The following is a 15,107-nucleotide window of genomic DNA, read 5'->3' on the forward strand; positions in this document are numbered from 1 at the left end:
CGTGCATATCATACAGTAATACTGTTGCACTCAGTATGTACTCAATGAATGTTTATTCACTTTAATGAAACACCTTTTCACTAACAGAGAACAAAAATACATACCTGCACAATGCAGTGGCGCAATCACGTTTGATTACATACAATGCAGTGTTTCCTGCATCATTGCACTATCCACGCTGCATATGTGCCTTATACAAGAGATGTGATCAAACTCAATTTCAAAAATGGCTTTATTGGCTGTTGATCAAGTATTGTATTACATGTAGTCAGTTTGACCCAAAATGTAAGCGGATTGCTTGATTCTTACAAGCAGAGAATTTACATTGGTTAGTATAGGAATTATTTTGTCCCAGTGGTTTTGATCACTATATGTGGTTGATTCTTATATCAGTGATTCTTATAAACAGAGTGCACTGCTGTGTGTGTGTGTGTGTGTGTGTGTGTGTGTGTGTGTGTGTGTGTATATATATATATATATATATATATATATATATATATATATTATATATATATATATGCACACGTTACTAATATATATATATATATATATATATATATATATATATATATATATATTATATTATAATATGATATATATAAAACATGTGTACACTTGAAATCGTGTCTCCTATGAGCTGCTCACTAAAGGTGCTTGTTCAAAGCCAGGTTTACATTTTCTGTAAATGTTTAAACTACCAGATTTAAATCAACAGCAACATTTAAAGAACGGACAGGTCATGGAGACCTTGTAAGAAAAATACAAGTCAAATATGTATTTGCTGTCAAAAATTGAAGTATGTGAATATATATATATATATTTCTCTCTTTTAAGTAACTGTAAATTCTACTTTCACTACTTCTAATAGCATGTCTGTCACTTCTTTAGCAATTCCATCAGTGTGCTACCTACAGCACAAGGGACTGCTGGTATTCCACATACTACTGGCACATACTACTGGACATATGCTGAATATTCTGTTTAATGAGTAATCCGAATTTAAATGCCTGTAAACGTGCTGTTGGTAGTTTCCCTTCAATTCAGTGGGTGTTAAAGGAGTACAGCAGCAGAAGCACAGCCAGTCCTTCCCTCTTCAGAGAATGAGCACCATGAGCAGAATGATGGTCCCCAGGACTTGCACCTTGGAGCTGAGCGCTGTTCTTCCTGAACTGGGCACCAGTGTGTATTCTGTCACCAGTCGTTGGTATCCCTTTTCCACAGCAAAGCACTGATACTTTCCGTAGAGGACTGGTGTCATTCTTTCAATCAGGTGGAGGCAGTTCGATTTGCTGAACTGGCAGTCAATGGACCTGTTGTTATGGTGCCAGGAGTATGAGGCATGATGGGAGGTCATGGGACAGGATAGGAAGTAGGGGGCAGACAGGGGTGCAATGCTTTTCAGCTGCAGGTCTTCAGGGTTTCCCCTCTGGGATCGATAATGTTCAACTAAAACAGAAGAAAAGACAGAGTTAAAGTTTCACTGAACATTACCTTCCCGAGCTTTCTGCTTTGTCTAAGGTATTCCTGCAATAGTATTTTCAGCATAATCACAATTGTTTTGATATTTTTATTAACATACCCCTAGTCATTAATCCGTTTTATTATTTTTGATTCACTCGGTTTTGCATCAGGTCTTCACGTCTTTTTAATTCACAACATCAGCTGCTTCAATCAAACCAGTTCAATCAGAAGCATTTCATAGGTTCCCGACTCCTCTCATAAAGCATTTTGATTGGTTCATCTTCCCGTCCTGCCGGCTCGCTTCTGCACAGGTTCAGACAGACGGGATCTGGTTTATGAATACACATGACAAGCCCCATCTAATAGCAATAAATAAATAAATAAATTCATTTTGTGGTTTAGGGTGGTATAAGAACCAGTATTAAAATCTTAAGTGAGATTTCACTGCCGAGGCTATAAAGTGTCCTGTGTGCCAATATCATAGGCACACTTTGAGTATAAACATGAATATGAATACTGCTTGGAGGTGCATCCCCTGTACATCTTGCATCTTCTCTCTAACCAAGCAGGGGTCTGTAAACCAATTGCAATGCTGAACTTCGTGAGAGGAGTCAGGAATCAATGACGTGTTTCTGATTGAACAGGTGGGATCAAGCAGCTGATGTTGTGAATTCAGAAGATATTCATGGGGTTTCCATGCAAGTTATTTTTTTTCAACTCGAGACATTTACACGAGAAAAATGTCTTGTGTAAAATGCTTTTTTGGGTTTCCATTCGCTCAGTTTATTTTACTTGAGTAAACCAGGTTTTTCACCCAATGTCATGCAAATGAATGGGAAAGGTGGGGGTTGATATGTAAATTAGCTATGCTTAAAGTACTCATGATGTTTCTGAAGATTACTAGTGAAATTTTGTGAAAATGTGGCTTCCATGCACAGAGAACTGGTACACAAGTGAATCTAAGCTGCTGTAATAAAGTAAAATGCCTTGTGCCTGGCTGGTTAATAATGTGTTTTACTGCTCTTGCCCAAATTCAAATCTCATTAGTAGTGAATACTGTTTCAACTAATGTGTCTTACGACTTATTAATTAAAAATGAACTCTGAGTTATAAAATGAAGCTGACCAAGTCGTATTGCAGATCACCATTTCTGAAAAAAAAGCTTTCTCTGTAGCACTTTAAGGCTTGTTCCAGAGCAGGTTGGTTCATAAAAGGGTCTGCTCTGTATCTCACTTCTACTTGGGTCACCCAATGGTTGACTGAATGTAGTTATTTTATTCACCCTCAGTAACAACATGTATTTTACCATGTGTCTAAAATAAAGAAGATAAAGAAAAGTCTTGATTGTAATACAGACACAATTTAGTGTTTCTTTATTCAAGTTTGGTATGGCCTGCTTCTCAACCACTCACTGTAGCATGCACAACCAGGAACCAGGAAAACAATAGAAGAGTTCTGGAGTTACATTCTGACATTTGGGATCCAGTTTTGTAGCAGGTTTTTTTTTTTTTTTTTTTTTTTTAATAACCTTTCAAAAAAACAAGATGTTAGGACTGGAGGAAACCCTTTGAGAACATGCTCTGATATCTTAAGCTTGGATGGAACCCATGAACCTGTGCACAGTGTGTTTAGGAGTTTTGGATGCCAATATCAAGTGCTGTCACAATCTTGATCTGTTAACAGCAGTGTGGCACACTGCCTTGTTACACCAATCACAGCTGAGAGGATAGCTTGTCTGTAGAGCTGAACACCCAGAGCTAGACATTGCACAGAATGGTAATACTGAAATATGCATCCAGTCACACAAGCATGGCTTACATTTAGGAATCTGAGTACAATGGCTATGATCACCATCCTCCACCTGCTGAACAGCGCCACTAAAAAGAGAGAGAAAAACATTTTAATTAAAATAACCTTTTAATTAAGTTTACATGTACTGATTTCCAAAATGTAGGACTGGTGTGTGGGTAACAGCGGCAAGAGTCATATCAGACCCTGACAGCCTATAAAATACCTGCTTCAAAACATAAAAAAGTAAATCTTATCTTCTTAGAAGGCTATAAGAAAATGTACAAATGAGGAGAAGGCCGCTTGGACCACCTGTTCACCTGTTGAACCAACTGGTTCGTAGTAGCAGATTTATCAAAACTTGCTGTTAGTGTAGTAATCTGTGACAGGCACAGACATATTTAGAGCGGATGGGGTTAGGGGTGCTTGTACAGTTCTTGTGGTTTACAAAATCCATAGCGGATCTCTTGTGTCTGCTGGCACGTACCGTTCTGCTTTAGTGCACTTGTTGTTGCTCCAGCCGCAGTAGGGATCTCGAGATAAAATACACTGCTCGCATCCGTCGCCGTACTGCTCACAAATCTGCAGATCAATCTCAACCACCTCGTACTGAGAACCCACATACAGCTTTTTCTAAGAGACAAATCAAAATAAATCAGAAACTCGTGATTGAAAGGCTTCTGTGCTTTTGTCTCCGGTCACATTTAGTTTGTAAGCCAAACCTACCGACACATTTCTATAACAACCTGTGGCGGTGCTTTCTAAATGTAGGTGTCCATAAAAATATAATCATGTAGAGCTACTTTCTAAGAATGACATTTAAACCAAATGCTCACTGCTGACAGCAAGAGTAAGTGATCCACTGTGGAAACTCACCGTTGTGGAGTCAAGAATCATCGACTGGATGTGAGATTCATTCTTGAAGGGATGAATCTCTGCAATAATGAAGGGACTGTAGTTCACCTCCAGTACCTTGTGGATCAAGCCATTCTCTGGAAAGAAGAAGAATTATTTATTAGCCGGGAACAGGCCCATTATATGGCTGTCTCGTTAAGATGACCAGCAGCAGACAGCAGTACATTTAATTGCAAACACTTAATAAATAAATCACAGAACCAGACAATCAAACTATATAGTCATTATCATTCATTCAAGATGGGATTGAAAACAGGGAACTACAGTCAATCTTGGACTTTGTCTACATTTAGCAGAGGAACCTGGGTTAAGTATTTTTTGAACTTCTATCATATCCCAGATACTGTGGTCAAGACCGTTAGATGCCATAGTAACAGAATGCTGCTCAAACAACATCCACTCTAGATAAATATATTGCTCATAGTTCCTTAGTGTACTGTGATTTTACCAGGGTACAGCACGGGACAGGATAGTACAGCTTAGTGAAAACATGGTAAGGCACATCTCAAATATGAATCTTAAAGCATTATAAAGAGTAGACTGAAAAATGACTGTGGTAAATGTTTCTAAAGGAGTGCCTTAACTCTTTCAGTCCTGCAGCTGATAGGCCGAGGAATGATAACTCCACTCAAACCACCTTAGTTGTAAAGGAATGGAGAGCCTATGTATTTCCTTTTTTTATTTTTCAGTACAAGACACTAAAACTATGAATTAGTTGTTCTAGTCTTTCTGCAACATAAGAAATACACAACCTACTGACTACTGCCTGTCTAATTAAACCACTATGACGTCTTAAAAATAAATAGTTGACTTTGAATGGGTTTCTTTTTTTTAATTTAGTTGTTGCCAATTATTTTTTGTTATTTTCTCCCAATTTGAAATGCCCAATTATTGTTTAGGCTCAGCTCACAGCTACCACCCCTGCGCTGACTTGGGAGTGGCAAAGACGAACACACGGTGTCCTCCGAAGCGTGTGCCGTCAGCTGACCACTTCTTTACACACTGCGGATTCACCATGCAGCCACCCAGGTTCTACAGCGTCGGAAGACAACGCAGCTCTGGGCAACTTAAAGGCAACCCCGTAGACGCCCGGCCGGACAACAGGGGTCGATGAGCCAAGGACACCCTGGCCGAGCTAGGCAACCATACTCCAACATCAAGCCCACCTGGAACACCCTAACATACTCCAACATCAAGCCCTCCTGGAACACCCCACCATACTCCAATGTCAACCCACCTGGAACAACCCACCACACTGCAACATCAACCCACCTGGAACACTCCACCATACTCCAACATCAACCCACCTGGAACACCCCACCACACTCCAACATCAACCCACCTGGAACACCACCATATTGCAACATCAACCCACCTGGAAAACTCCACCATACTCCAACATCAACCCACCTGGAACACTCCACCATACTCCAACATCAACCCACCTGGAACACCCCACCATACCCCAACATCAACCCACCTGGAACAACCCACCACACTCCAACGTCAACCCACCTGGAACACCACCATACTGCAACATCAACCCACCTGGAAAACTCCACCATACTCCAACATCAACCCACCTGGAACACTCCACCATACTCCAACATCAACCCACCTGGAACACCCCACCATACCCCAACATCAACCCACCTGGAACAACCCACCACACTCCAACATCAACCCACCTGGAACACCACCATACTGCAACATCAACCCACCTGGAACACTCCACCATACTCCAACATCAACCCACCTGGAACACTCCACCATACTACAACATCAACCCACCTGGAACACCACCATACCCCAACATCAACCACCTGGAACACCACCATACTGCAACATCAACCCACCTGGAACACTCCACCATACTCCAACATCAACCCACCTGGAACACTCCACCATACTCCAACATCAACCCACCTGGAACATCCCACCATACCCCAACATCAACCCACCTGGAACAACCCACCACACTCCAACATCAACCCACCTGGAACACCACCATACTGCAACATCAACCCACCTGGAACACTCCACCATACTCCAACATCAACCCACCTGGAACACTCCACCATACTACAACATCAACCCACCTGGAACACTCCACCATACTCCAACATCAACCCACCTGGAACATCCCACCATACCCCAACATCAACCCACCTGGAACAACCCACCACACTCCAACATCAACCCACCTGGAACACCACCATACTGCAACATCAACCCACCTGGAACACTCCACCATACTCCAACATCAACCCACCTGGAACACTCCACCATACTACAACATCAACCCACCTGGAACACCACCATACCCCAACATCAACCCACCTGGAACATCCCACCATACCCCAACATCAACCCACCTGGAACAACCCACCACACTCCAACATCAACCCACCTGGAACACCACCATACTGCAACATCAACCCACCTGGAACATCCCACCATACTCCAACATCAACCCACCTGGAACACTCCACAATCTTTATAATTTCACTTCCTCTCACTGAGTAAACTGGTTCTTGTTTTATTTCATGCCTTTCTCAGTCTTGGTAGACCTGTGTCTTTCTTTAGGAGTCCTCTCTAAATGTTTGGGACTAAGGAAGAGCTCTATGACCCAGCACAGTCAGCAGACCCCAGCCTGAGCATCGTATAACACAGATCCCCTCCGCTCTGTAGACTCCTCAGACCTCAGCCTGAGCATCATGTAACACAGATCCCCTCCGCTCTGCAGACTCCTCAGACCTCAGCCTTATCACTGTGTAACACAGATCCCCTCCGCTCTGCAAACTCGTCAGACCTCAGCCTGCGTATCCTATAACACAGATCCCCTCCGCTCTGCAGACTCCTCAGACCTCAGCCTTATCACTGTGTAACACAGATCCCCTCCTCTCTGCAAACTTGTCAGACCTCAGCCTGCGTACCGTGTAACACAGATCCCCTCCGCTCGGCAGACTCGTCAGACCTCAGCCTGCGTACCGTGTAACACAGATCCCCTCCGCTCTGCAGACTCGTCAGACCTCAGCCTGAGCATCGTGTAACACAGATCCCCTCCATACTGAAGACTCCTCAGACCTCAGCCTTATCACTGTGTAACACAGATCCCCATCCACTCTGCAGACTCCTCAGACCTCAGCCTGAGCATCGTGTAACACAGATCACCTCCATGCTGCAGACTCCTCAGACCCCAACCTAAGCAATGTGTAACACAGATCCCCTCCGCTCTGGTCTAAGTGGACACCTACCTGTGGCCAGCAGTAGAACATTGTGTGGTTTCTGACCAGGGACTGTGACTCTGTCCACTTGGATCTTCTTGTAGCGGTGGTCACTGATCATAAAGGGAGCTGCTTTGACAATGGGCTGAATCCAATCTGACATCTCTGGGTGGTCTTTTGCCAACTTTAAAACATTTTCTTTCAATGTCTGACTGTTATTAACACACTGAAACCAAAGGAGAGTCCAATTATACTTTGCAATGTGCGTGCTCTTCAATAAGGGGGGGGGGGGGGCAATGCTGTTGAAAAGAATTAGTTGCCATGGTTACTAACTGTTCCATCAGAAATTTCTTCTAAAAAGACCAGGGGTGATTGTAAGGGATTGAGGTGGGGAAGCATATCAGGATTGTACAGGTTTCAGGGCACGATGCTTGACCAAGGGAATTCAGTGTATGGTGCAACATTGAAACTCTCCCCCATCTCATCAGCATGGAGGAGTCTTTATAAAGAAGCATGGCAAATTGTTAAAATGTGAGTAACCAATTTGTTAACAGGTAATGAACTACAGAAAAATAAAGATTGATTAAAGTACATACTGTTCCTGGCCTGGGGTTTGGAATTACCCCTGAATAACCTTGAAACTGGGAGTGGGTGAACACACTGTCAATCTCCTTAATAGAGTAGATGCAGATGGCTGTCATGTTCCTGGGGCAGCAGGAGAGAGAGAAGAGAGAGAGAGAGAGAGAGAGAGAGAGAGAGAGAGAGAGAGAGAGAGAGAGAGAGAGAGATTCATATTAATATATATATATAATATATATATATATATATATATATATATATATATATATATATATATATAATCTAAGTATATCATATATATATAATAGATCTCCTCATAATCAGTAATAATCTTTTAGTACCTGAAAAGTTACAATCTTGTAAATAACATTGAGAGTTTATTGGATTAGTGTCTAGGAGTGTAGCAATATTAACACAGATGCTTTGTTCTTGAAGACAAAATAATGCTATGCTATTAAACAGAACATCAATTTTCAATGTTCAGATTTAAGGGATTTTAAAACATTGTCTAGCACTCTATATCAAGTGACTGCATTAGTTAACATTGGTAATATTGTTGTGTTTCTTTGCAGGTCTACACAGCAGGTGAGCAGCAATATGCAGTCTCAAAGTATCTTGTTTTAAAGAAACATAAACTTTTAAACAAGCCGTTATTGGAGGCATGTTTACTGTCTATGAAATAGTGTTGACATTCAAGTTAACAAAACTGGGAGGCAAAGTTAGACCAAATTGGGTCCCTCTGCCATTTTTCTCACATCTTTCTATGGCTGATCTTTGGATTTTTTTGTTGAAATATTTTTTGTCCTTTTTTAAATGTATTGGTCAAGTACGCAGGAAATTAACCACACTAGACAAGCATCCACAATGTATCCCCCCACTCACCAGGCACTTGAGAAGACCCCATAGACCCTGCTGTCCGCCCAGTTCTCCGCATGCAGCACATACACCTCCTGGAGCCGATTATAGAACATGTTCTCAGAGGGAACCCCGCATGCCAGCCGTGCTTTTAGGAACGACGTCCACATGCTATGCAGTATACTCCTGCTGCCTCCCTGATCCACCTGGAGAGAACAGGGGAGGTCAGAGTCTGGAGAAGTCTCACTAGCTCGTTGGACTATTTCAATACAGGATGTTCAGATTTTATAATGAGAACTGTGTGGAACAGTGTACATTTAGCATGACCTTTGACAGCTGAAGCAGTGTAATTTCCCCTTTCTCCCATATAAATGACAACCTACTCAAGGATATAGTGGAACTGTTCTGTATATACAGATTTGTAAATGTGTGCAATCAAAACCATGTCTCTGCTTGTATGAGCACATTTCTTTATTGGATGGGTGCAGAAAGTGAAATCAGTGTGAAGAGTGCTGTCTTTCTGTTATTAGCTATTGCAGTGTACTGTTAGAAAAATGACACTCTAATGTTCACTCACACACATTCAACCTTGGTTCAGGCCTCCAGGCACAAGTTAGAAAATAAAATGATGCCCCAAAAAGTGGCGCAAAACTATTTAATTTATTCACACAACTAGTACACACAGCATTCTATAGCATGCAAGTTAATAGGTTTTACATGTAATATTATTTAATGCTTGGCTATGAGACCCCAAGCACACAATTCCATTAACACATATATCTTGTCTGATACAGTGTAGCAGTCCTATATGAGACACAGTAGGAGCAGACCTATCCTGGGATGAAGCAGCTCAGCCCAGCATCTGGACACACCTGGTCTGGTCTGTCCCTCTCAGCTAGATTCATTCCCCAGTCCTAACCCAGTCTCTTATATATTAATTGTGTGATATTCTCTTGCCAACTGCCTGTTACTGCAGAGTCTACAGCTATTGCCAAAAGTTTTGCATCACCCTATAGAATACATTCATTTTGCTTCATAAAGTTGAATGAAACCTGCTGAAGAATGTATGTTAACATATTTAATTATATACCACTTTGTAGTTTTCCATATACTTAACAAAAAACAAACAAACCAAAAAATGTGACATTAATGTACTACTATTATGGCTTCTGGTATCCTCTTGTAGTTGTTTTGATTACATGCTATTAAATAAAAGCTCTAAATTGGGTCTCAATCCTAAAATTCTAGGTGATACAAAGTCTTTGGCCAGAACTGCAGACTGTGTTTTGCTCCTTTGCTATGCTGAACTCAGATTCATTTTAGATCCTGCAAGCTTTGCAAATTTTTACAATTTTATCCTACTATGTACTGGTCTTGCTTGACCTAAGCACCGTTTTACACGATGCTTAGTGCACTAACCTTGCACTATTGCACTACTATTATATCATTGTAGATACACATTGTTTTAATCTTAAACGTGTTACTACATATCGCATATTGTATTCTAGTAGTATGTGCAGTTACTGTAAACTATACTGTATATAAACATTGTTTTTGCACTGTAACCTTGTATTGCCCTGTAACACCATCTTCAGTAGAACCAATAATAATAATAATAATAATAATAATAATAATAATAATAATAATAATAATAATAATATTCAGTCAAATTATAACTGCTGCTCTCTTGCTATTCTTTCCAGCTACAGCTCAGAGTCTGCACAAAAGAAACTAATCACTTATATCTGAGAATCAAAAGAAACTTATCACTTATATCTGAGAATCAAAAGAAACTTATCACTTATATTTGAGCATCAAAAGCAACTGATCGCTTATATCTGAGCATCAAAAGCAACTGATCACTTATATCTGAGCATCAAAAGCAACTGATCACATATCTGAGAATCAAAAGAAATGTGTCACTTATATCTGAGAATCAAAAGAAACTGATCACTTATATTTTGATAAAATTCACTAGATGTGATTGAAAAATGACAAACTCTGTTTTAGAGCAGGTGCAGTGACTTTTTAAATTGTGCTGATTAATAATTGACATCACGAAGATGCTGCAAAATGATCTGTCAATCTTGGATAGGTGTTGTGACTCTTGGTCTCCCAGTTTGTGGCCTATCATTAACAGAGTATGTCTAGTTATACCGTCTCGCCAGGTTTGAAATTGCTGGTTGTGAGCACCCAAGACGTCGAGCCACAGTACGCTGCCCTAGTCCAGCCTTTTTTTCTGTGATTTTCTTTATTGCTTTTATTCAAGCTTGCAGTTCAACAGCTGAAATCACTTCATATCCAGTTTCCAATCAACTGTCTCACTAATTAGGTGATTAAGTGCATATGCTTCAGCCACAGTTACTCAAGCGTGTCATGGTCAAGAAAGAATGATCGAGTGATTAAAAAGAAAACAAAAACATTTTGTCAATGTCCATCATTTATATACCTTATTTTCTTCGAATACAAATGTGTTATAATAATCATAAGTTTCTTTTGATGCTCTGTATATTTGTGACACAGCAGTACCTTGCAGACTTGAGCGACCCGGGAGATCCATGGATCAGCATCAGGACTGGTATCGGGATTCTTCTCCTGGAAGAACGTGTAGATTTTATCGTTCAACGGATCCTCCTTCCTGCTCACTGATGTTATGGCAATATAAATTGGATCTAAAATTATAAGCAATTTTTTAAGTGAGATTATTAACATTTATAAAGCTGTTGATTTTATTAAAAAAAGAAAGTACTATAATTTAAGTTCTCCTTTTCTCTGTCATTCCTGTTTTGAATTAAAGACTGGAGAAAACTAATTTAAAATAATACCCCAATGTGTATGCTGTGGCACGATTTATTATTTTATTTGAAACATTCACTGTCCAGAATCAAACCCTTGTGATGAATCATTTCTTCAGCAAGAGGGTCCAAGGGGACAGGAAGCATATTCAGTCAACTTTCATTCAATATCTGAAACCTATCTGAAACCTAAAACTGATGTAGGAAGTGAAGCAGTAACAGACTTCCTGAAAGGCAAAGCAAGCAAATTGAAAACTTTTTAACCCAGCATAATGCTTGATGTCGTGTTTTATGTAAATGTTTTTGCTAGAACTTGTGTTTCTCTGAAAACTGCACATTTGAAGCCTGTATTGTGAATCAAAACACATGATGTGCAAGAGTTATGAAATTATTTTCCTCGCTACAGAAACAGACACTTAAAAACAACAGAAGAAATTAAACCTACTTGCCTTTCTTTGATTTGTCATGCATCCAAACCTTTTTCTTTTCCCCCCAACTTCTGCGTAGATCTTTGCCATTTCCTTCTTTGTAAAGCCTACTGGTGCTGTAAAGTTCTCCCTCTGAGAAAGGCATAGAAACCAAATTGATATCAATGTTAGGAGCCACCCTTGCACACTGTTTGTATGGTGGAGGTGGGAGACTCCCTTCAAAACAATGACTCACCTACAAACAGGGACGGTGCTTTTTCAGTTGTAGAAAATGGCGAAATTCCAGCAGGGCTAACCTTTTCAGATGAATTCCATGTGTCTGTCTGGTTAGGGATATGTATAAAACAATTTAAAAATGAAAAAGTTTACCCTGATCGACAAATTAGACAAAAGTAAGCATAGGCCACTTAAAATCTCCAATTACCATAACTGAATTCCATTTGTAGTTGATGATGATACATAAACCACATGTGAAAGGGGTCCCAGGGTGGGTGTCATGTGAATGTGAGTGCAAAAGATGAGGAAGGGTCTGTAGGTGTGCTTTGATGAGTTTAGATGAACTTTACTAATTGTTTTCCATGTGCAGAGGCTGAGGAAGCCCCTTCATTCATCTTGCGAGATCTGTTTCAATCTTCTGTGGGCTCCAGTAATAACCTGGGATGGATTTACAATGACTCTGGAGAATGTGTCTCCCAGGGTTTTCAATGTACATAAGAACATAAGAACATAAGAACATAAGAAAGTTTACAAACGAGAGGAGGCCATTTGGCCCATCTTGCTCGTTTGGTTGTTAGTAGCTTATTGATCCCAGAATCTCATCAAGCAGCTTCTTGAAGGATCCCAGGGTGTCAGCTTCAACAACATTACTGGGGAGTTGATTCCAGACCCTCACAATTCTCTGTGTAAAAAAGTGCCTCCTATTTTCTGTTCTGAATGCCCCTTTGTCTAATCTCCATTTGTGACCCCTGGTCCTTGTTTCTTTTTTCAGGATGAAAAAGTCCCTTGGGTCGACATTGTCAATACCTTTTAGAATTTTGAATGCTTGAATTAGGTCGCCACGTAGTCTTCTTTGTTCAAGACTGAACAGATTCAATTCTTTTAGCCTGTCTGCATATGACATGCCTTTTAAGCTCGGAATAATTCTGGTCGCTCTTCTTTGCACTCTTTCTAGAGCAGCAATATCTTTTTTATAGCGAGGTGACCAGAACTGCACACAATATTCAAGATGAGGTCTTACTAGTGCATTGTAGAGTTTTAACATTACTTCCCTTGATTTAAATTCAACACTTTTCACAATGTATCCGAGCATCTTGTTAGCCTTTTTTATAGCTTCCCCACATTGTCTAGATGAAGACATTTCTGAGTCAACAAAAACTCCTAGGTCTTTTTCATAGATTCCTTCTCCAATTTCAGTATCTCCCATATGATATTTATAATGTACATTTTTATTTCCTGCGTGCAGTACCTTACACTTTTCTCTATTAAATGTCATTTGCCATGTGTCTGCCCAGTTCTGAATCTTGTCTAGATCATTTTGAATGTAGACTGTCTGGAGAGTGTTTTGAAAGTAGCATCTGCATACTTGTTCTAACCAGAGAATAAGTAAATACAAATTAATTCTACAAACTTGTGGGTTATTTTTGTTTTATTTTATTTCATTGTCCACCATGTGTTAATTGAATTCAATTAAACTTAGCTGCACATGTGCTTCATTTATTGATTGAACTGAGCTGAGCCCTTAGCTCCTTATACATTGATAAAGACTGGGCAAAAATACAAACAGCAGGCACCCAGCCCTATTAATTGGGTGAGCCAGCAGCACTTACCATCATGTAGCACTGAGGGGTCTCACCGTCCGTTCCACAGACAAACAGATGAGAGAAGTTATATCTGTGCAGGATTGTAACGTCACACCTCTCCTGATTAAAACAAAGAGACAAATAAACATGAGCCCTGCAGTGTAATTGTAGCTCCACGTTACCCCCTCCCTGACTAAAACAAACAAACAAACATGAGCCCTGCAGTGTAATAGCAACTCCTGTACACAGTGAGGAAACCTCCCTAATGTTTTCAGTATGGTAAATCAGCACCATTTAAATGAGGTTTTCAAGCAATGTCAGGGCTGCTTCTTGTTATGTTGCTAAATGAGACCCTGTCAGTTATCCTTTTCTCTACAGAGTAAGAGCAGCAAGGGTGTAGTGATGGGGGGGTCTCACAGGAGCACCACTCCCCCACTTCTCTTGGGTAGGGAGAGCACTGCTTCCATGCTTCACGTGTAGAATATTGAACTGTTGTTCTCCTATTAATATACAGAGATATACATGTGTATAGCTGTGACAGAAATACAATGAACCTTGGTGTAAATCTCCCTCCCAACCTGTGAGGGTACTAAGCGAGGACACAGATTTTTTGACAGGCTGGCCTGACAGTTCTTTCCCTGGGTCGGGAAGTCGGTCAGTCTGGAAAATGACCAGACTCAGCTGCAAGAACATCTTGACCTAGAAGGGAAACAATACAGCAGCTGCAGATTGTAAAAAGGCAGCTGCATTCGTTTAACATGGGGTCATGCATGACAACATATAAAGGAGGCGGAGACTTGTAATCAGTTCCTTCACTTGGTTTGTGAACTTGAACCTGAAGGACTGTGAGAAACGCAGTAACCACTGCTGAAATAAGAATATTTTTCAGTGTTTTGTTTGTGTCTGTTAATAATTGTGTTTATAAACCACCAGACGACTAACACGTATCCGGAACTGCCATCTTGAGCCAACACAAAGCTGGATCAGCACTTTCACTTGTATCACTGTAAATTTATACACTAAATGGACTTGTGTATGTGTTTTGTGTTTAATGTGGGGATACAATAACGGGACTTTTATTTCAAGACCAGCCCGGGGATTATAAATGTAAGTAATACACACTGCTGTATTACTTATGAGTTTTTTTATTTACTGTTTGTTTCGCCATCAGGCACTGGACATAAGGAATAAAATAAAACAAACCTTTTGCACCTGGATTAAAATTGTCTGTCTGTTATTTGATCACCTGCATCTGCACAC

At 40.4% G+C, this 15,107-nt stretch overlaps 1 protein-coding gene across 3 annotated transcripts in view; it reads right to left on the reverse strand.

Moving 5' to 3' along the window:
• Nucleotides 1-633: 633 nt before the first annotated feature.
• Nucleotides 634-15,107, reverse strand: part of LOC121294275 (semaphorin-7A-like) — a 42,391-nt gene continuing 27,917 nt past the window's right edge. For all 3 annotated transcript variants that reach the window (XM_041217841.1, XM_041217839.1, XM_041217840.1), the window contains 11 exons: nucleotides 13,875-13,967; nucleotides 12,284-12,371; nucleotides 12,070-12,180; nucleotides 11,355-11,497; nucleotides 8,853-9,031; nucleotides 7,988-8,096; nucleotides 7,422-7,617; nucleotides 4,126-4,241; nucleotides 3,737-3,882; nucleotides 3,280-3,338; nucleotides 634-1,446 (listed from right to left, as the gene is read on the reverse strand). In XM_041217841.1, coding sequence (XP_041073775.1) covers nucleotides 1,094-1,446; nucleotides 3,280-3,338; nucleotides 3,737-3,882; nucleotides 4,126-4,241; nucleotides 7,422-7,617; nucleotides 7,988-8,096; nucleotides 8,853-9,031; nucleotides 11,355-11,497; nucleotides 12,070-12,180; nucleotides 12,284-12,371; nucleotides 13,875-13,880 — 1,506 coding nt within the window. In that variant the 5' untranslated portion in view covers nucleotides 13,881-13,967 and the 3' untranslated portion in view covers nucleotides 634-1,093. The remainder of the gene's footprint in view (nucleotides 1,447-3,279; nucleotides 3,339-3,736; nucleotides 3,883-4,125; nucleotides 4,242-7,421; nucleotides 7,618-7,987; nucleotides 8,097-8,852; nucleotides 9,032-11,354; nucleotides 11,498-12,069; nucleotides 12,181-12,283; nucleotides 12,372-13,874; nucleotides 13,968-15,107) is intronic.

The sequence above is a fragment of the Polyodon spathula genome, chromosome 19 (genome assembly GCF_017654505.1).
Source record: "Polyodon spathula isolate WHYD16114869_AA chromosome 19, ASM1765450v1, whole genome shotgun sequence".
Classification (NCBI taxonomy): domain Eukaryota; kingdom Metazoa; phylum Chordata; class Actinopteri; order Acipenseriformes; family Polyodontidae; genus Polyodon; species Polyodon spathula.